At 53.5% G+C, this 22,286-nt stretch overlaps 1 protein-coding gene and 1 pseudogene across 1 annotated transcript; one reads left to right on the forward strand and one right to left on the reverse strand.

Moving 5' to 3' along the window:
* Positions 1 to 635: 635 nt before the first annotated feature.
* LOC112890083 (protein ALTERED XYLOGLUCAN 4-like) lies at positions 636 to 2,724 on the reverse strand. Its single transcript, XM_025956929.1, has 2 exons — positions 2,311 to 2,724; positions 636 to 2,030 (listed from the first exon to the last, which is right to left on the reverse strand). Exons 1-2 carry the CDS (start codon positions 2,588 to 2,590, stop codon positions 931 to 933), a joined length of 1,380 nt encoding a protein of 459 aa, XP_025812714.1. The 5' UTR covers positions 2,591 to 2,724; the 3' UTR covers positions 636 to 930.
* Positions 2,725 to 7,123: 4,399 nt separating this feature from the next.
* Positions 7,124 to 9,510, forward strand: LOC112890558 (annotated as a pseudogene).
* Positions 9,511 to 22,286: the final 12,776 nt, after the last annotated feature.

The raw sequence follows: 22,286 nt of genomic DNA on the forward strand, positions 1-22,286 counted from the left end.
CTGCGGCACATGTTGCATGAGGCCCCACGGGCTCCGTCATAGGGACAACGCGGCACATGTTGCACGAGGCCCCACGGGCTCCAGCATTGGGACAAAGTTGCTGCAGGAGAAGATGGTTCCGCGCCATCGCATCCGCGAGAGGTGAGGGTGGCCGCAGGCTCCGGCAAGACCACGGGCAAGCACCAGGCTCCTCCTCCGCCCTCATGCTCCCTTCTCGGCAACACCGCCCCATGCTCGCCGCTGGGCGCCCCATGCTCGCCGCTGGGGCGAGCTCCCTCTGTACGAGTGCTGACCCGATGGTCAGAATCCTCGCCGGATAAGCAAGCACGCCCTACGAAACTTGCGGGGACGGTTAGGCACAAAGTGCTCCGGATCAGACAGGGCGCACATGCGGCAGCAGCGCCGGCGCGTCTCTCCTCAGGGAACGCCTGCACATGCCATGGCCTCCCAGAAGTCTGTTCAGGGGATGATGAATTATGATGGTTTGTTCAGACCAGACGCTGGTGCGTAGTACGTACAGTATGCAGCGAAATTCGCTCGGTTTCAATTCCTTTTGTTTCGTTTGAGGAAGCGGAAACCCTTTATCTTCGTCCCCAATCGATTACGGGATGGTCGCATCGCGCACTAGAGTTTGGAAGAGGACCGTGCCCTCATCGGTTCATCCTCTGAAAATTCCTATCCTTTGACAGCTTCAGAAAAGCTGCAGTTCCAGTCTCATCAGAATTCAGAACTACACAAATGACAAATCAAACATGACCTACTAGTACCGAGGAGTATCTCGTATCCTAACAAAGTAATCATATACTACTAGTAGTATCACTTACACAACGCAAAGAATCGTCGGTGCACGTGCATTCCGATCCAAATCTTTGATGTGCGCACATGAGCAGACAGACATGTCCGTCGTCTTGGTGGCTCGCCTCGGCGCGGTCACCGGAGGACGGTCTGGAGCAGGATCTCGTTGAACGTGTCCACCGGCCCGGGCATGCACCAGTGCACGCAGTCGTTCGGCACCCTCCTGTCGCCCGCCTCGCCGCCGCCGAATGGGTCCTTATGCATGTACGGCCCCGGGTGCCCGTCCGGCCGCAGGTTGGCCAGCGCCGTCACGTCCAGCGCCGCGAACCGCAGCCCGGACCCGGACCCGGACCCGGCTGCGGCGCGCACCGCCTCCACGACGGTCATCCGCATCTCCGACTCCGTGTACCCGAGCCCGTTCTCGCCGGCCCTGTACGGCCGCTTCTTCGGGCACGAGCCGGCCCTGTCCCAGTCCCCCTCGAAGTGCGCCGGCGAGAACGTGGTCAGCGCCACCACCTTCTCCTCGCCCGCGCCGCCGCCGCCGCCGTGCCGCCGGGCGACCTCTGCGAGCGTCCGGTGGACGGCGTCCCTGAACGCGCCGAAGAAGTCGGTCTCGGTGCGGTTGAGGTCCGTGCAGTCGTGGCACGCGACCACCCGGCCGCCGTCGTGGTACACGCCGGGGAGCAGGAACCAGTGGCCCACGGAGAGGACGGCCGCGTCGAGCGTGCCCAGCTGCGACATCCACCGCTCGTCGAACGCGTCCAGGAACACGTGGTTGTGCCGCACCCCGGCGCGCTCCGCCTTCTCGGCGGCCCTCACCAGGAACGGCGACCAGAAGACGGACACCGTGGCGTTGAACTCCCGGAACGCGAACCGCCGGAACCGGTTCTCCTCGCCGTCCCGGTGCACGAGCTCCGGCGGGGAGCGCGACGCGAGGAGGCACAGCAGCGACTCCGCCTGGTTCCGCGCCAGGGAGTCGCCCACGAAGGCCAGGTGCTTGTTGCGGAGCCAGCGGAGGAACGCCTCCGGGGAGAAGGCCGGCAGGTCGCACCGCCGCGGCCGCCACCGCCAGTAGAGGTAGCCGGTGTCGGGCCGGCCGTGCGCCATGCAGTTCTGGCCGTCCTTGATAGTGCCACAGCTCGTGCCGTTGTAGAGCGGCGGGCGCGCGTCCGGCACCCACTCACCGTCGGAGTAGTCGCACGGCAGCGGCGGCGGCGGGGGCACTTCTTCCACGGCTATTCAGAGGCATTGCAAGAAGCCAAGATTAGCTCACAAGAATGCTCTTTCTCGAAGAACAAGTTTTTTCATGGCTAATTTTGCATAAGAAATTTCTGAAATCAGATTCCCAAAATCAAGAAATTGACGCCAAATCTAGACCTATCATCCATACAAAAACCAAAAATTGCTTATGCGCAAACTTAAATGGGCTGCAAAATCTTTCAAAGAACAGATTTCTACCTACCGCACATGGCAACAACCACTACGAGAAATCAACAGGAAATCCCAATGCTCTACCTTGTGGATTCCCCAACGCCACATCTCGTCGGTGAGGAGGGGGATGAGGAGGAAGCAGCTGCTCGCGCGCATTCACCCGAGCTGAGACAGCCGCTGCGACCTCCTCCTGTACTTGCGCCACCACCACTGGCTTCTCAGATGCCGGCGCAGGGTAGAAGAGCAGGAAGTGGAGGAAGGCGATGGCGATGAGCGCGTAGACGGCGTAGGTGATGAACTGCTTCTTGGGGAGTACGAGCTGGTGGTTCTGGAGCTGGTACTTCTGCAGGAAGTTGGTGACCATGGCTGGGCTGCGAGATGTGGTCGTGCTTCCCTTCAGGAAGAGGAAACCATGGCACGAGCAGAGGGAGGTCGGAACGGAGGTGGGAGATCGAGGAGAGGGAGAGGGGCAGGGTGGGAATAAAATTTATTTTTCCACGGTGGAATGGACCACGGTCGTAGGGTTGTCTTGAATAAACTTAAATTGGATACAACTGATTAAAAACTGGAAAGTGGCCGTGAGTTTAGTTGGCCAAATGGGCCGCACGGCACGGCTAGGCACGGTATCTTAGACTATCTGCAGCGAGCCGCTGTAAACGGTTCGGTTCTGCAAAGACGGAGGATACTGTAGCAAGCTAACGCTCCATCGGTGTTCTCCAATGCGTGCGGTAAAATGGAGGAAACGGTCTGCGTCCCGCACAGAGGGAGGCAGGAGCGGCGTCCTCCATCGCCCTCGCCCTCCAGCGCATCTCCCGCGCTCGAGGCGGCAGGCCGCGGGAGGGGCGGCGCGCGGCGCGGGACGGCTGGAGCTGCGGGGCGGCGGGACGGCGCGCGGGGCGGCGCGGGAGGGGCGGCGGGGCACGGCCGGCGGGGCGCGGGAGGGGCGGCGGCGCCGTTGCGGGGCGCGGCAGGGGCGGCGGCCGCGCGGGGCGCGGGAGTGGCGCTGCGGGGCGCGAGGCGGCTCTGCGGCGGGGCGCGGCCGGAGGGGCAGGGGCTGCGGGGGCGGCGGGGAAGGGGCGGCGGGGCCGGCGGTGCGGGGCGCGACAGGGGCGGCGGGGCAGGGGCTGCGGGGGCGGCGGGGAAGGGGCGGCGGGGCCGGCGGTGCGGGGCGCGGCAGGGGCGGCGGGGCAGGGGCTGCGGGGGCGGCGGGGCAGGGGCGGCGGGGCCGGCGGTGCGGGGCGCGGCAGGGGCGGCGGGGCAGGGGCGGCGGGGCCGGCGGTGCGGGGCGCGGCAGGGGCGGCGGGGCCGGCGGTGCGGGGCGCGGCAGGGGCGGCGGGGCAGGGGCGGCGGGGCCGGCGGTGCGGGGCGCGGCAGGGGCGGCGGGGCCGGCGGTGCGGGGCGCGACAGGGGCGGCGGGGCAGGGGCTGCGAGGGCGCGGCGGGGCAGGGGCTGCGGGGGCGGCGGGGTAGGGGCGGCGGGGCCGGGGCTGCGGGGCGCGGCAGGGGTGGCAGGACCGGGGGTGGCGGGGCCGGGGGTGCGGGGCGCGGGAGGGGCGGCGCTGCGGGGCGCGGCAGGCGGCTCGCGCGGGCGGCACGCCGGGGAGCGGGAGGCGGCGACGGCGCCGTTCGGGAGCGGGAGCGGTTGGAAGAAAGGATAGAAAAGTAAGATTGTGGGGTATAGAAGATGGAAATAGAGAATGTTGTTGGAGTTAAGTTTGGTATAGAGAATGAAGTTGATATGGAGAAAAAAGATAGAGGATGAGATTTGGAGGATATCGCTGGAGATAGCCTTAGTCATGCCTCGTGCCGCGCCGTGCCGGCAATGCGTGCCTGACCGGCGACCCACAGCACGGCACGATAAAGGATTAGCCGTACCGTACCGGTCTGTCAGCATAGTCAATACGTCGTGCCCGTGGCGGTCCAGACACCAAGGGTAAAAAAAACCCTTTTGATTAACTAAGAACAAGTAGCTGATCTCAAATTTTTGTACAACGCACAAGAGCAATACATGCATATCAGTATATCACATAAAAAGACAAATTAATATAAAGTTTGAGCTGGTGCAATGGTTGCCTCGTTAAAAACCTATCTAGATAAAACTCACACCTCGTGTGAAACCCTAAATAGAAAAAAAGAGTACAACCCAGCTCAATCAATATATAAAGCTTCAATATTACACAGTTCAAGTGTTCCAAGTTTCAACACATACAAAATCACCCATCAAGATATAGATCATCAAAAGAGGATTCAAATTTCTTATCCTCTAGAGAATGTTGCGCTCTTGCATCACCAACCTCCTTGTCCTTGATGCAGGAGAGCATCTCCACCATTTCAGAAGTCAGTCGGCGGCGGCGCTCCTCGATGATCCTGCCAATAAGACTAAAAGCAGACTCTGAAGAAATAGTAGACATTGGAACACATAAAAAATCTTTAGCTAAGATTGAAAGCACTGGATAGGTTTGTTTATGCTCATGCCACCAGTTCAAGATGTTGAAATCATCATCAAACTAGTTGAAAATGCCACTGTCCAAGTAAGAAGATAGTTCAGAACCAATACCAAGACCAGCACCACTTGATGCTACTTGAAGCAATGCTTTGCAGAAATTCTTCTAGACAAAAGGTAAGGGGATGGAGTGGAGGAACTGCCAGAACCAAAACTGGATGAACCAGCTCCAGCACCAGCAGCATTATTACCAAAAATCTTACCTCAGGCAGTTTTTTTCTTACCAGAACTCACTGGTTGTGAAGGCCTCTGCATTCTCACTACATCAAACTTCTCATCATATTTGTTAAATATGGTAGAAAGTGAGCTCTTACCTTAGTAAATAAGGAGAGTAATTAGTACTAGAGATGTTAGATAACAGAACTAGAGATTTGTTAAAACCTCTCAGCTTAGCTCTAGGATCCATGATGAATACAATTGAGTGAAGCATATGTATGTCCCTCCAGTAGTTAAGAAATTTATCTTTCATAGGAACAACCACTAATCTAAGCAAGTTATCATTTTCAGAATTGTTTAGTTGTGCAGATATCTCAATTATATGATACAATATTAATGGAGATGTAGAATCATATACAGCAGACAATGCAACAGTTGAATCATAAAAGAGCTCAAGAATTGTCAAGATGTGTTCAGCAACACACAAGTGTGCCTCTATCAATAGCATAGGAACACCTTCATCCCTAGGGTAGTGCGTCTGAATAAGGAGTCACCAAAGTTTGAGTCCGGAGCACCAGAGCCACCGATGAGGTCAAAGAAGTGCGAGTCCGGAGCACCAGAGTCGCCGATGAGGTCGGGGACCCCCGGTTCCAGCAATCTGGTTCCTCAACGGACTGCGAATCGAAGCACCAGAACCGCCGGCGAGGTAGATGACGGTGGCGGGTAGGATAAGGAGATGACGAGTGGAAGACTAGGCTAGGGTTAGGGTTTTGAGATGGAGTGCCGAGCCGTAGAAGGTGAGAACAGAGGAGGACAAGAGTAGGAGAGGAAGACTCGTGCCGTGCCGGGATGCAGGCCACCGGCCGCAGAGGACCGCCTACCGGACAAGGAGAAGACGAGGAGCTCTAGATCTAGATGAGGAGAGTGGGGGTGGCGGGGAGGAGGGACGCAAGGGTATAGGAGACGAGATGGCCCGAGGCATCGGCGGCCGGCGGCAACGGAGAACCGCCGGCCGGAGAGTAGGGTGAAGAGCACAGGCGAGTTGGGGCGCGCGGAGGAGCGAGGGAGGCGAGGTGGGGGGGGGGGGGGGCTAGGGTCTACAGCTGGGGAGCGGCACCGGTGTCTAACATAGCCGGTGCCTTCACCAGGCCGTTAACATGCCGCGGGCCGCCCCAACGGCTAGTAGGCCGGGGCGAAATAGCTGTGCCTAATCGGGTTAGGCCTGTTAGCCATGTCGGGTCCGGGCTAGCACTACGGGCCGAGGTCCCGGCCCAAATACAGCATGGGCTATCGGGTCGGGTCGGTAGCCGGGTTTTTTCGTACCGTGCCTCGCGCGGCCCACCGGTCGAGCCCATTTGGCCAACTATAGCCGTGAGACCTCATGTCATTTCCTTGCAAGACTCACAGCAACATAGTACGTGTTGGTTGAGAACTATGTTATTATAAAATACATATAGTGCATAATATAATTATAATTATATGCTAATCAATATATTTATATGGTTTTCCGTAGCAACGCACGGGTATATTTGCTAGTTATTACTAAAGCAAGCAATGATTACTTGGTCCATCAATTGGAGTTCTAATTGAAATCCGGGTGACGTGTATCAAGTTAAGAGTCCGAAATCTTTTTAAATTAGCGTTTGGCGAGTAAAATAGAAAAAGACTGAAATCCTCAACTGACGCGTACTACGTTATTATAAAATACATATGATGTATAATATATATATATATTTATATGCTAATTAATATATTTATATAGTTTTCCGTAGTAACGTACGGACATATTTGCAAGTAACTTTAAATTTAGAATCAAAATAGTTCATATATATGAACGTTAGGATGGGTAAATAATTTGAAGTTCATGGGTAACTAATACGACGGAAGAGATAGAGATGTGCATTACTCCTACCTTGATGATTAACAAGCATGTTATCGAAGGCATGTAGTCTTACGATTGGTGATTAATTGTCAATGTTAAGATTTCGATCCGCACTATCACGTAAATATGTAATCGGTGTAAGGCTGTAAACCACAAGGACAAGGTTACCCCTCACCAGCTGGCTTTTCGCTCTCGAGCTCGAGTCGGAGTCGATCTACGGGCACCGATCCAATTTCGATCCGGATTTGGGACTCGGGAGTCTGGACTTTAAATGATGAGCAGCCTCCAGCCGGCACCTCCACATCGTGTACGTTCTCAATAGTTCGGCGGAGAGGCATCACGCGAGAGAGAGACCATATGGCGTGCGTGATGCCCATCTCGGCGGCGGACATGATCTACGAGGAAGAAGTCCTGCGGGATCCGTTCAAGCTGGGCGCCTGGCTGCGGTACCTGTCGGCGCGCGGCGCGGCGCCGCCGGCGGAGCGCGCGGCCATCTACGAGCGGGCGCTGAGGGCGCTCCCGGGCTCCTACAAGCTGTGGCACGCGTACCTGACGGAGCTCGCCTGCTCCCCGTCAACGACCGCGCGCACGCCGCCCTCAACGCCGCCTTCGAGCGCGCGCTGGCCGCGGGCATGTCGCGGATGCCGCGCGTCTGGCACATGTACGCCTCCGTGCTCCTGGACTAGCGCCTCCTCACCCGCGCCCGCCGCGCCCTCGACCGCGCGCTCCGCGCCCTGCCCGTCACGCAGCACCACCGCGTGTGGCCGCTCGTCCGCCCCTCGCCTAACTCCCCGGCTGCCCCGCCCCGACCGTCGCTCGCGTCCTCCGCCGCTACCTCCAGTTCGACCCCGCGCGCGCCGAGGAGCTCGTCGCCTTCCTCGTCTCCGCGGGCAGGTTTCGGGAGGCGGCCGAGCAGCTCGCCGCGGCCATCAACGACGACGGCTTCCGCTCGGCCAAGGGCATGACCAAGCGCCAGCTCCTGCTCGACCTCTGCTATATCCTCGCCAAGCACCCGGACGACGTCGCGGGGATGCCCGTGGAAGCCATTCTCTGCAGCGCCGTCCGCAAGTTCCCCGAAGACGCCGGCGTGCTGTGGACGACTCTGGCGGGCCACTACGCGCGTAAGGGCATCCACAACAAGGCGAGAGACGTGTTCGAGGAGGGCGCCACCGCCGCGACCACCGTCAAGGACTTCCGGGTGGTCTTCGAATCCTACATGCACTTCGAGCACGCCGTGGTCTCCGCGGAGCTCGACAACGGCGTCGTCCAAGAGGAGAACTCTGCCTCTGTCCTCCAGGGCTGCTGGCTGGCCGACAAAGACGACGCCGACCTGAACATGGCGAGGCTGGAATGGCTGATCGAACGCCGGCCGGAGCTGCTCAACTCCGTGCAGCTGAGGCAGAACCCGCACGACGTCCAGTCGTGGCACGACAGGGTGAAGATCTTCCACGCGGACCCCGCGAGGCAAGCCGCGACCTACGCCGAGGCCGTCAGGACCGTCGACCCCATGCAGGCGACGGGGAAGCCGCACACGCTGTGGCTCGCGTTCGCCAAGATGTACGAGGGCTGCGGCCTGCTCGACAGCGCCCGGGAGGTCCTCCGACGCGCCACGCAGGTGAACTTCAAGTCAGCGGACGACCTCGCCGCCGTGTGGTGCGAGCGGACGGAGATGGAGCTGAGGCACCAGAACAGCGAGGCGGCCGTCGAGCTCATCCGGCTGGCGACGTCGGAGCCGTCGCCCGAGGTCAGGGCACGGGCCGCCGCCGACGCGCGCGGCGAGCCCGCCCAGACCAAGCTGCACAGGTCCCTCAGGCTGTGGTGCTTCTACGCCGACCTGATGGAGGCACGCGGCGCGCTGGAGCCCGCCTGCGCCGTGCACGAGAGGATCTACGACCTGCGCTGGCCACTCCTGTGCTGGTGCTCACCCACGCCGCGCTTCTGCTGGAGCACAAGCTGTTCGAGGACGCGTTCCGGGTGTACCAGAGGGGCGTCAGGTCCTTCAAGCACCCGCACGCCGAGCCGATATGAGCGGCGTACCTGGGCGCGTCCGTCCAGAGGTACGGGGCGAGCGCGCCGGAGAGGGTGAGGGACCTGTTCGAGGACGCCGTCCGGCGGGCCCCGCCGCGGACGAAGAAGGCCGTGTTCCTCCGGTACGCCAAGTTCGAAGAGGACTTCGGCCTCGCCGCGCGGGCCATGAAGGTCTAAGAGGACGCCGCGGACGCCGTCCCCAGCCGCGACTAGCTCGCCGTCTACGACGTCTACGCCGCGCGGGCCGCCGCGCTGTTCGGCGCTCTCAGGACGAGGGAGGTGTACCACCACGCGATCAGCGGTGGCGGCCTCCCGGACACGGACGCGAGGGCGATGTGCGTCAGGTTCGCCGACCTGGAGACCGACCTTGGGGAGGTCGAACGCGCCCGGGCGCTGTACGCGTACGCGGCAGGCTTCAGTGATCCCGGCGCTCACCCTGAGTTCTGGAGGCGGTGGGGCGAGTTTGAGGTTGCTCACGGCGACGAGAGCACGTTCAGAGAGATGCTCAGGCTGAAAAGAACGATGGCGGCGGCGGGCCACGCCGGCGTTCACGCGACCGAGATCGGCACGATGAAGAAGAGGCCGTGCACCGGCCAACAAGTTGAGTACCGTGGGACGCTGCAGCCAGAGTGCAAGAGAACGCGTGTTGCATATTGATGATGTGTTTGCACCTAGTGTTGACATGTGATGTATGTTTTCTTATGTAATGAAACGATTTCTCCAAAATGATTCGTTCGACGGACACAAAACCATATAGGTCTGTGTACTCAAAAAAGAAATTGTTCTTCATTGGCTTGGATAGCTACGAGTAGTAACAAGAAAACAATTAGTCCCTCAGTTATAAAATGTATTCCTTCAATTTTTAAAATATAAGCTATTTATAATCTTATCCTATGTCATATCTTTGTACCTATGACCAAGTTTATAGAGAAATATATTAATATAGGTAAATGATCCCGTGTGTTTCTACGGTCAAAATGCATATGAATATATCATAAGTTGCTTTCACTACTGCAAATAATATACAAAGACGCATTTTGCATTTTTCTACTAAAAACTTAATTTATGTGGCCGAGTGTGGTTACGAGCAACAAGAAATATATAGCCCAATTTTAAGAAAATGTTAATAAAACAACAAACAAACAGTGTTCACGAACAAATCTTAGTACTTATGCGGACCATCCAGTCATATACAACTATCTATTATATTAATAATAAAGGAGTATTAAAAGAAAGTACCATGTTCGCTGAGTGAGTTTAGAAATTTCCACGTTAATTTTAGACAAAAGAAAAATTTACATCGTTAGACTTTATAAAGATGTAACAGTCCGGCTAACCGACAGAGTCCATGTTCATCAAAAGAAATAAAAAATATCATATTAATTGGAAAAAGAAAAATAATAGTATTCGAATTCATGAGAAAGGTTGCTTATACAAATCAACGTTAACTATCGATTAAAAAAAACCTGCGCACTCATTCAACTCAAACACATGCACGCATCCCAGGCCAAACACATGGAGCAAGGCACCAAGGCAAGCACCCTCTTGGGCAGTCCATCTCATTATAATAATCCTCAGCGGCCATGAGCCCATAACGAAGCTATCCTCACCATCCCTGTTCTGCACGCGCGACCGCGGACGCAGGTTGCTTGAGTTGGCACGCGAAGCTGTATTGCCGGGTTGACCCGCGCGAGCACCCCGGCGCGACCGAAGGCGAGCGCGGCCTGGTCTGATGGGTGCAAGGCAAGGCCCCTTGGCGGCCTCATGGCGCGTGTTAGCGTGAATCCATCAGCGTCGATGAGGAGCCTGTAAGTGCGCGAGCTTTTCTATTTTTCGGAGTTAACATGGAATGGTAGATGCAAATAACGGAGCAACCTTTTGATGCTAAAAATGTACAGTACTAATAATTCGGTGGTATTTTTTTAAAAGATTCGTTTTTTCTAATAATATGGATCCAATTTTCCAAAGATTGAAATATTAATCTAAAAAAGAAAAGAATACACAAAGTTGGATTTTATTACGATCTAACAGTCCACGATAACTTAAAGAGTTCATGTCTAATAAAATTAAAAATAGATAAATTTAGAGTTAAAAAATAAAACAATTAGCAGTTCGCAAAATAGTTAATCTCAAATACAAATAATAAAAATAAAGAGATTAATTTGTAATAAAAATGAAATTAGTAGTTGACCAATAAATTCACGTGAAATATGAATAGATCAATAAATTTGGAAATTAAATTAATAAAATTAGTAGTTGACTAAATAGCTCATGTCAAATAAGATTTAATAAACAAGTAAATTTAAAGTTTAGAAAAAAAGAAAATAGGAAGTTGTCAGCTCATGTCAAATGCGGTTTATAAATAGCTAAATTAAGAATTAAGAAAATAAGTAAATAATATTGGAAAGCAAATTACTTAGGCATAGAGCTTATGCGATAAAATTCATTAATAGTTAAATTTTGAAATATGATTTGAAGTTACCATGCTAAGCGAGAAAGAAATAATTAAACCATTAATTTTTTATGATGCTATAATGTTCTATATTAGTCCTAAGAATTCATTTTGAGTAAGACCAATAAATAGCTAAATTCAAAATTAAAATAATAGGAAAGATAGTAGTATTCCAAATAAATTTAAAAGCAAATAGTAAAAATAAAAATTCAGTATCAAATACATGTATTAAGTAACTAGATTGGAAGGAAAATAGTGAAAAGTTAAATTTGAAAGCAAATTACTTAAAGAGAAAAAGCCATGTAGAATATAATTAGTCAATAGATAAATATTAGTACTCATCGATGGCGGGAGCAGCCTTAACCTGCTCTTCACGAGTATTCTGAAGAAGATGGGTCTGGACATCTCCAAAATGCTCACCCCTAGCAGAGCTCCATTCTATGGCATCGTCCCGGGAAACGCAGCTACACCACTCAGCTCAGTGGTCCTGCCAGTTATCTTGGGGACGAAGGACAACTACCGAACTGAGTACATCAAGTTCGAGGTGGCTGACTTCACGTCATCATACCATGCCATCCTCGGCAGACCAGCACTAGCCAAGTTCATGGCCGTGCCCCACTATGTCTACCTGCTACTCAAGAAGCCAGGCAAAATAGGCGTACTCAAGTTCCGTGGCGACCTGAAGAAGTCGTACGACTGCGATCAGGAGGTGATCGAGTATGCCTCGACATCACGCGTGCCAGAGCCTTCTGCGGAAGTAGTCGTGACCGCGCAAAAGCTTACCGGCTCAGAGATAGAGATCTCCAGCCAGAGGCCTAGCCAGTTAAGGGTTAAACCCAACTCCAGCGACGTCGGCATCAAGACCATCCAGCTGCAAGAAGGCGACCCGTCCAAGACTGCTTTGATTGGAGGCGGCTTGAGTGACAAATAGGAAAGCGCGCTCATTAGCTTTCTTAGGGCTAACCGTGACATGTTCGTGTGGAAACTGTCAGACCTGGGGCCACAGGACTGTGTACATATCGTAGTTTAAAGAGGTTTAAGAGATTAAGTCCGTCTTATCTCTTATTTATCTCGTTTATCTCTTATTTATCCCGTTTAAATAGCAGATAAAGCTAACTGATAGAGAAGGAATCTACTCGAGATATGTTCTGGTACGATTCCTTGGCTAGTGTTGGTTAGGATTTTTGTAACCTTGACCTCCCGGATATATAAGAGAGCACAGGGACTCTCTCAAGATCATTCTACACCTAAGGCAATACAAACCACCATACAGGACGTAGGGTATTACGCACCTAGCGGCTCGAACCTGTCTAAGTTTTGTGATCCTTGCACCTTCGAGTTTCTGATCTCGGCGTCTCCTCACCTAAAACTTACCACCTTGGGCATATCCATCGGTGGGCAGCCGGAAAAAAACCGACAGCTGGCGCGCCAGGTAGGGGAGCGCATCGAAGATCCACCGGCGAACTCGATGGCATCTTTCCAGTTCACCAGGTCAGTACCTTCTCAGGGTACAACTTTTGTTTTTGGCTCGTGGGTCTGCATCGCAGATGGTGAGGGCGATTTCCGTCGTTTCCTCATTGACATGAAGCCGAAAACCCACACGGCGTTTTCTCAAAGTGACCTCGACAAGTTCATCGATGATCTCGACGATTTGTTAATTCATCGGTCCGCGACGAGGATCGAGGAGGAGCCTGCTTCCAGCACGACTTCATCCGGCGCTGCAACAACTTTCCTTGGGTTGGACTTGTTCCAATCTGAGGACCCGCGTAGCCGACCACGACTCGGCCAACGCGATTTGGCCACTGATCTTCAGGAGGCCAACGGCTCCGAGTCCCTCTCCATATTGGAGGAGGACTTGGATTCTCTACTCCAAAAGCCTGAAGCCACCGTATTTTGGGGGGCTTCGGGTTGTTTTGGCGCCAACAGTCTGATGATCACCTCCACTCCGGAGGGGCGCTTCATGCATTGGAAGGGCATGAGCCTTTTCGATCTACTCAAAGACGATGATCGACTTGTGGCACACCTCGAGACTTTGCCTTTCCAGGAAGGCAGGCCGTTGGCTACAATGGCAGAGGGGTCGACTGAACTAGTCGACGCAAGCTCTGATGAGCTCGTCTCTCACCAGGTGCTAATGGCAGAAGAAGGCGAGGGCGATGGCGACTTCCCCATCGCTGAATTTGATGATGTATCTGAAGATGAGGTCACAGCCAACGCCGGCGCCGAAAATGACGCCGATCGTGAAGCACGGAGGGCCAAGAACAGAGCCCGCACAATCCGGCGGAGGAGGGTCAACGAGCGCAGGCGATCTATGCAGCGCGAGCTTGACCCTGAATTCGCCGCTATAAGCGAACGGGGCTTCAAGTCTCCAGCGGCCAACATCGCCAGGATTACGGCCATACTCGAGCGCAGTAATGATTCGAATGTGCGTCAAGCACTTCTTTACACGTAGAGGGCCTGGATCCAGCTGGATCAGCACAACCCGGCGTCTACCGTTAGGGAGGAGTGTGTGGGCGAGAGCCGGAGCCAGGTTCACAGCCGAACGGCCGGCGGCCATCCTCGACCTCAGCCCAGCCACAACGACGACAACGCTCGCGGGAGTCAGACCCTCGGCGGGAGGCAGCAGCCACCTCCAGGGGGTAACCCGCGACAGGCCAATCATCGGCCTCCTCCAGAAGACCTGCGTCAGCACATCAATGAAGGTCGCGATGCGCGGTCCGTGATCGACTCCAGGTGCAAGGTTCGTGAAGAAGTCGAGACTGAAGGTACTAACTGCAGCGATCGCTTCCCAGCTTTCTCCGCACGGTTCAACAGCTACAAGTATCCTGAGGGTTTCAAGCCGATCGGCATCACCAAGTACGCCGGCAAGCAAGCTTCTCAGCAATGGCTATGTTGCTACTCCACGGCCATTGAAGTCGCGGGGGGTTCCAACATCACCAAGGTCATCTAATTCCCGATGGCTTTGGACCCTGCGCCACTCACATGGCTGGAGAGCCTCAGCAACAACTCGATCGACTCTTGGGAGCAGCTCAAGAAGGTTTTCATCGACAACTTCCAGGGGGTAATCGCTCGCGCAGGTACTCGTCACGATCTTGCTCAGTGTAAACAGAAACGTAACAAGCTCCTGCGGTCCTACACACGTCGCTTCTTCGACGTCCGCGCTACCATCGCGAACATCTCGGAGGATGACATTATCGACTGCTACTACAACGGCATCACCGACCCAGACATCTACAGAGATTTCGGCCGGAACAGGCTGAAAACTGTTGCGGACCTTCATGATTTGATGCACGACTGGTCCGAACAGGAGGAGAAGATGCGGGAGCGGTTCCCGCGACGCCAAGATAGCAATCTGAGGCATCCAAATGACAACCGCAACGACAAAAGCCAGCGGGACTATTCGGGTCCACTCCGAAAACGCAGGCCAGATGATCTCATCGCGGCCATCGAGCATCCTTCGCGCGGCAAGAAGTCGACAACGCAGGAGGAGTTCGAGAAGCTCCTATAGAAGAAATGCCCATGGCATCCAGGTGCCAATCACGCGGCCATCGACTGTTACCACCTCCGGAGGACATTCAGCAACTCCGGTGGTGGCAAGAAGAACAAGAAGCTAGTAGACAAGGAACCCGAGGACAACGACCAAGAGGATCAAGGGCGCAACGCGAAGTTCCAAGATGCTTCAAAGACCGTCAACGTCATCTTCGGGGGCGAGGGAGACTTTGGCTCCAGGCGGGACCAGAAGCTGCTTCTCCGGGAGATTATGTCCATCGAGCCGGCGGTACCACGGCCACTCTGTTGGTCGGAGGTCCCCATCTCGTTCTCCCACGATGATCAGTGGACGAGCTTCTCGGAGCTCGGTAAGTCCCCCCTGGTCTTGGATCTAGTGGTGGCAGAAGTCAGGCTCACCAAGGTGCTCATCAACGGTGGGAATGGTCTCAACCTCATCTTCACCAGCACTCTGAGGAAGATGGGCCTGGACTTCACGGACATGCTGGTTCCGATCAAGTCCCCTTTCTACGGCATCGTACCAGGTAACACGGTGCACCCACTTGGTATGGTGGTTCTTCCAGTCACTTTCGGCACGAGGGAGAACTACCGCACCGAGTTCATTAAATTCGAAGTGGCTAATTTCGAATCCTCTTATCATGCCATACTGGGCTATCCAGCATCGCCAAGTTCATGGCAATGCCACATTATGTTTATCTGCTTCTCAAGATGCCAGGACTAAGTGGAGTACTCACTCTCCAAGGCGACTTGAAGAAGTCGTATGATTGCAATCAGGAGGCGATCCAGTATGCTTCGACTACTCGTGTGCCAGATGCTTCACGCGAAGTACTCGCGGCCGCGTAGCAGCTCACTCAGTCCGGGCTGGAGATCCCTACCAGAAAGGCCAGCAAGTCGAGCATCCAGTCGACTGATGACGTAGCCCTCAAGTCGATCCAGCTCGTGGAGGGTGACTCATCTAAGACCGCCGTCATCGGCGCGGGCTTAGGTGAGAAATAGGAACTCGCGCTCGTCAGTTTCCTTTGGGCTAACCGAGATATATTCACGTGGAAACCAGCAGACATGCCGGGGGTGCCCAGGGAACTGATCGAGCATAGTCTAAATCTACACCCACAGGTTGTGCCCAAAAAGCAACGCCTGCGGAGGTTTGCTCATGAAAAGCGTGAGGCAATCAAACGGGAAATAGCTAAACTCCTTGTGGCTGGATTCATTAAAGAAGTAATCCATCCAGAGTGGGTAGCTAATCCCGTTCTTGTAAAGAAAAAGAATAATGAATGGATAATGTGCGTTGATTACACCGATCTCAACAAGCATTGCCCGAAGGATCACTTCGGGCTACCGAGCATTGATCAAGTTGTCGACTCGACGGCGGGATGTGTGCTTCTCTGTTTCCTTGACTGTTATTCAGGTTATCACCAGATTGCGCTCAAGGAGGAAGACCAAATCAAGACCGTGTTCATCACCCCGTACGAGACATATGCTTACAAAACTATATCCTTCGGGTTGAAAAACGCGGGAGCTACCTATCAAAGCGCAATCCAGATGTGCTTTGCTGATCAGCTGCATTGTAACGTTGAAGCCTACGTGGATGACGTGGTCATCAAAACCAGGAATTCCGTCGACTTGATTGCAGACTTGGAAGAAACGTTTAGCAGCCTACACAGATTTTGATGGAAGCTCAACCCAACCAAATACGTTTTCGGAGTACCATCAGGGAAATTGCTCGAGTTTATCGTCAGCAACTGGGGAATTGAGGCCAATCCTATGAGGATCACGACCATCAGTGATATGGAGGCTCCGGCCACAATCAAAGATGTGCAGAAGCTAACAGGATGCATGGCAGCCGTGAACAGGTTTATCTCCCGACTCGGGGAGAGAGGACTACCCTTCTTCAAGCTCCTAAAACGCCAAGATAAGTTTCAATGGACAGAGGAGGCCGAGCGGGCCTGCAAGATCTGAAACATCACCTTCAGTCTCCACCGGTCCTTACAGCACCACTGCCGGGGGAAGATCTACTACTCTACATCGCGGCAACAACTCATGTTGTCAGCAGTGCTATTGTAGTCGAGCGAGGCGAGGAAGGCCATGCATTTGTAGTGCAGAGGCCTGCATATTTCGTCAGCGAGGTACTCTCCGAATCCAAGATACGGTACCCGGCAGTTCAGAAACTTTTATATGTAATTCTGATTGCCTCAAGAAAGTTGGCCTTTATTTTGACGAGTACAAGATCACTGTGATTACGGATTTCCCTTTGGCGGATATTCTTCATAATCAAGATGCCACTGGACGTATATCAAAGTGGGCAGTGGAACTGGAGGTTTTGTCTATCGACTTCAAGCCACGCACTGCTATCAAGTCTCAAGCTCTGGTTGATTTTATGGCTCAATGGAGAGAGAATCAAATTCCAACTCCAGTCGACAAGCCAGAGCATTGGACCATGTATTTCAATGGATCTCCCAAGCTTGATGGCGGTGGCGCTGGAGTCCTATTTATTTCTCCACGAGGCGAACAATTGAAGTATGTCTTTCAGATCCTTTGGGAGGTATCTAATAATGAAGCCGAGTTTGAAGCCTTGCTTTACAGGCTATGTTTGGCGATATCACTAGGAATCAAGCGACTATTTGTGTATGGCGATTCTCTTCTTGTCGTTCAGCAAGTCAACAAAGAGTGGGACTGCAACAAGGAGACGATGGACGCTTATGTACAAGAAGTGCACAAGCTGGAAAACAAATTTTCCGGCCTGGAGGTTCATCATGTGTTACGGGAATACAACGTTGGCGCGGACATACTGTCCAAGCTAGGATCCACCCATGCTCAGGTTCCAGCAGGCATTTTCATCTAGGAGCTGAAACAACCATCTATTAAGTCCTCACCTCAGGGAACCACTGATAATGGCCTTCACCATATGATGCTTGGGGAGGACTGGAGAGAGGCTTACATCGACTTCATCTGGGATCAAAAACTTCTGGCAGGGGTGGATGCAAGAAGCGCAGAGGCAGCTCGTGTTATGCGCAGAAGCAAGGGTTTCGTCCTGGTCGATAGCAAGCTTTATTGGCGTGGCGCACGATCAGGGGTGCTCATGAAGTGCGTCACGAAAGAAGACGGCTACGACATATTGCGGGAGATACATGAGGGCGTTTGCGGCAATCACGCAGCTTCGAGAACGCTAGTGGGAAAAGCATACAGAGCTGGTTTCTGGTGGCCCACTGCAGTGACCGACGCTGAAGACCTCGTGCGGAGATGCCAAAACTGCCAATTCTTCGGAAAGCAGTCTCACGTCCCGGCTCACAGTCTCATCACCATACCGCCATCTTGCCCGTTTGCTTGCTGGAGCCTAAATATGAGTGGGCCCTTCACAACAGCGCTAGGCAGTTTCACCCATGTATTGGTGGCTATCGACAAGTTTACCATGTGGATCGAGTACAAGCCGATAGCCAAGCTCACGCCAGATCGGGTTGTTGATTTCATCTATGATATCTTGCATCGCTTCGACTTCCCGAATACCATCATCACGAACCTGGGATCAAACTTCACGACTAACCAGTTCTGGGAGTTCTATGAAAATACGTGCATCGGGGTCAAATATGTCTCTGTTGCACACCCAAGGGCCAATGGTCAAGTCGAAAGGGCGAACGGCATATGATAATTGAGGGCCTCAAGAAAAGACTTTATGATGAAAACAGTAAGAAAGGAGGGAAGTGGATACATGAGTTGCCACATGTCGTCTGGGGGCTCCGGACTCAGCCATCCAAAGCCAGAGGACAAACTCCGTTTTTCCTCGTCTACGGCTCTGAAGCTATCTTACCGGCCGACATCATGTGGAAATCTCCATGGGTTGAAATGTACAACGAAGGCGAGGCGGACGAAGCGAGGCAGTTGGAGCTCGATTCTGTCGAAGAGGCTCACTGCACCGCTATTGTTCAGTCAGCCCGATACCAGCAAGGGATTCGGTGATATCACGATCGCAATGTGAGGGAACGGTCATTCAGCATAGGCGATTTGGTCCTACGTCGCATCCAAGACGAGTCCGGCCTACACAAGCTCAACTCAAGATGGGAAGGTCCATTCGTCGTCAAGCAGGTTATAAGACCGGGGTCGTATCGACTACAGTATCCCGAGGGCCAAGATACTCCGAACTCTTGGAACATTCAGAACCTGCGCAAGTTCTACCCATGAGAAAATGTTCAGAGATAGCTGATCTCCGGGCGCTCAGGTGGTCTTTTTCTTCCTAATCAATTTGGAGGCTACATGTCACAAGATTTAGATTGAAAATCTCTATGTGAACAGACGGAGGCTACGGCCATGTGCATGTTTTATATAAATCGACATCTTGTCATGAGTTTCACAGAGGCTACGGCCACGTTCATGATACATCGACTTCTTGTCGCAAGTTTGGCGGAGGCTACAGCCACGTCCGTGATTTATCGATTTCTCGCCATGACCTTCGATGGTCGTTTGCGATGATGATCGCATTTTGCCCAACAAAATCGATCTGTTCGACTTGTTTATACCTAGTTTATTGGATGAGCTCGCATGAGGAGCAATTTCGACTATATCCGGAATCGTTGCGCTCGGGGTAGTTTCTTCTTCTGCCTCGAGCACGGCAGTCTCGCGGCGATGCCCGTGTCCTTTCCCAACAAAATCGATCCGCTCGATTGGTTTATTAGCTTGTTGGACGTGCTCACATAAGGAGCGATTTCGACTACACCCAGAGTCGTTGCACCCAGGGTAGTTTCATTTTTCTTGCCATAAGCATGGCAGTCCCACGACGATGCTCGCGTTCTTTCCTAACTAGTTAAGCCTGCGTGATCGGGTTGTATCTAACTTGTGGGATGGTTCCCTACTCAGAGCTATGGCTACTTCCAGGGTCGCTGCACCTGGGGTAGTGTCTACTACTTCGCCTTTAAGTCTGGATGATAGATCAGCTAAGGCATACACAAGTAGAAATACCAAATAAGAATATATACAAGGCAATGAGTACTTGTTTTTTACACTCTAATCTTGCAGTACACTTTGTACTATCTGTTCTGCTACAGGTTGGGCTTCTTGGAGGTACTTTTTGAACTGTTCTTTAGTGTATTCCGTAGCCACTCCCTGTGCGAACACTCCCAGCGGAGCTTCTGGCCAAAAAGATTTCATAAATGCAAGGGCATGGTTGACGCATGCGGCTGGGGCGTCCGTGAGGAACTTGACGACTCTTTCCGGAGACCCACGAAGTCGCTCCAGCAGGGGCTGCTTGTCTGCTTCGCCTTCTTCCGCTGGATCCACCATATCCACGAGCGTCTGGGCGGCCTCCTTGAGAATCTCCAGTTCCTTTTCCTGCTGCCCTTTCTCCTCGCCCAGCATCTTGACCTGCTGAAGGCAGTCGGCGAACTGTTGCTCAATGTCGTCGATTACCTTCTGCAGCCTCTCGACATCATCTCTACGGCGATACAGCAGGTTCTTCACGTCAATAAGCAGCTCTTCTTTACACATTAAGATTTTCCCAAGTTCTATGGTGAACATTTTTTCAGAATCCAAGACAAATGATAAATGTAAGTACTCGAGTGAAGCAAGGGCTTACCTTGGTGCGCTTTCTTCTGCTCTTTGAGCTACTCCTGGTGCGACTTCTTTTGCTCCTCAAGTTGTTCTTGGAGCTCGGAGTTGGCTTTCTCAAGGTTCCGCAGGTCGTTCTTGAGTAGCCAAGTCTCTCGAGTCCTCTCCTGTTTCAGCATGTCGAGCTCCCTCCGCAGATAGCTGTTCTTCGTGCGCTCATCGGAAATGCGCTTTTCCAGGGCAGCAAGCTCTTGGTGACCACTCATAACTGCTTTAAGTTTTTCTGATTTTTTTTGAGAGTGTGTGATCACATTCTGCATAACGGAGGAGATTAAGACACGCAACTCGACAATGTATACAAGCAGAAAAGTACTCAGGTCTTACCATGGCAAAATCATATAGTTCTTTGAAGGCCTTCTTGAAGGTCTTTATGTTGCCGACCGTCAGCATTGGATCATCCACCAGATCGGTGGTGATGACATCTTGGTACCCGGGCCCGGCCTTCAGCAGTTCACCGGGACTCCCTGAGGTCCCTACGGCTTCTTCAGGCGGCGGTTGCTGGTCACCTGCAAGGCAAGATGCCATCAACACGTCGTACCAGGGGCTAAGAAGCTAACCGTGGGTAGTCATACACTTACCTATGCCATCCGCGGGAGCGGCATCAGGGGCCTCGACTTGTTCCACACCGCCAACCCCGGCTTCGGCTTGTTGTGGCTCGGCGGGTGGCGGCAGGTCGGGCAGTGTCGTGTCTGCCCCAGCGGCTGGTTCTTGGGGCGTGGACTCTTCCAGGGCCGATGGCTCGGGGGCTGGGGTAGCTGCCGCTGGCTTCGGCCTATGCTTCACGGCTCTCGCAGACCTAAGGAAGCAGAATCAGTCACATCATCATACAAGTCGACAAGAACAGAATGTTTACTAGGCAACAAGAGGCAACCTTAAAGCGTCAACTTCTTCATGACGACCTTCTTCACCCGCATAGCCCATCATGGGGTTCTCGTTGTCAGCGGCGGGGTCACACCAGCTGATGGCGCGGTGCCCACCACGGCAATGGTAACTGCCGCAGAAGCTGCCGGATCTGTTTCCATTTCTAGACGCCCGGGCCAGGGTGGAGAAGCTGGAGGACTGCAAACGGAAAATGTTAGCATGCAACAACATTGGTGTATGACAACAAGGCAGCAAGTTCGTACCTGGAGGACTCGATTTCTTGCGCTTTTCATTTGCGCGCAACCCGGCGACCCTGCGGGACCGAAGGCAGAGTGTCGGCCAACTCTACAAATGGTCCGGGCGAGTTGCCTCTACTCGCCTCCTCCTCGGCTTCTTTCTCCGCCCGGGGGCTTCCGCCCTCCGTGGACTCGCTGCCGGGCAGAGCCTCGGCTACTCGAGCCCTCTTGGCTTCGGCCGTGGCGCTGGGGAGGAGGTGGTCCGGCCGAGGGATGTCGGGTTGCGGCGGGTAGATCCGGTACAACTCTGTGTGCCCCTACAGAAAGTTCTCAGTTAGCAGCGGCAGAACAGAATTTGTTTTCAACAAAAAGTAGTCGAGTACTCACCGGTCTTGGAGGACTTCGCGCGGAAAATAGTCCTGGGACATAGGGGACGGCGTTCACGTCCAGCAGCACCCGCTTGACTCGGAGGAGCGCGGCTTCATCTGACAGCTCCTCTACGCACATGCGAAATGGATCTTCAACGCCCGTGTACTCGAATCCAAGCTTGTGGCATTGTTGGATGGGCTGGACTCGGCGTTTGAAAAAGGAAAACATGACGGATGCACCGGTCACTCCCATCAGCTTATGCGCTGCTATGGTGTCCAACAGCTCCTCAACTTGATCCATGTCCCCCATGGAAAGCTTGATGTTCCACTCTAGCCTCACAACAGGTGGACTGTTTGACTTTTCTGGAAGTTGGGGGGCATGATTTTCGATATAAAACCAGTGATTTTTTCACTTGGGAATGTTGGAGGGGAATTTGTACGTAAGATACTTGCTGCCGGCTTGTTGTCTGAGTGGGATG

Source organism: Panicum hallii, chromosome 4, assembly GCF_002211085.1.
Source record: "Panicum hallii strain FIL2 chromosome 4, PHallii_v3.1, whole genome shotgun sequence".
NCBI lineage: Eukaryota > Viridiplantae > Streptophyta > Magnoliopsida > Poales > Poaceae > Panicum > Panicum hallii.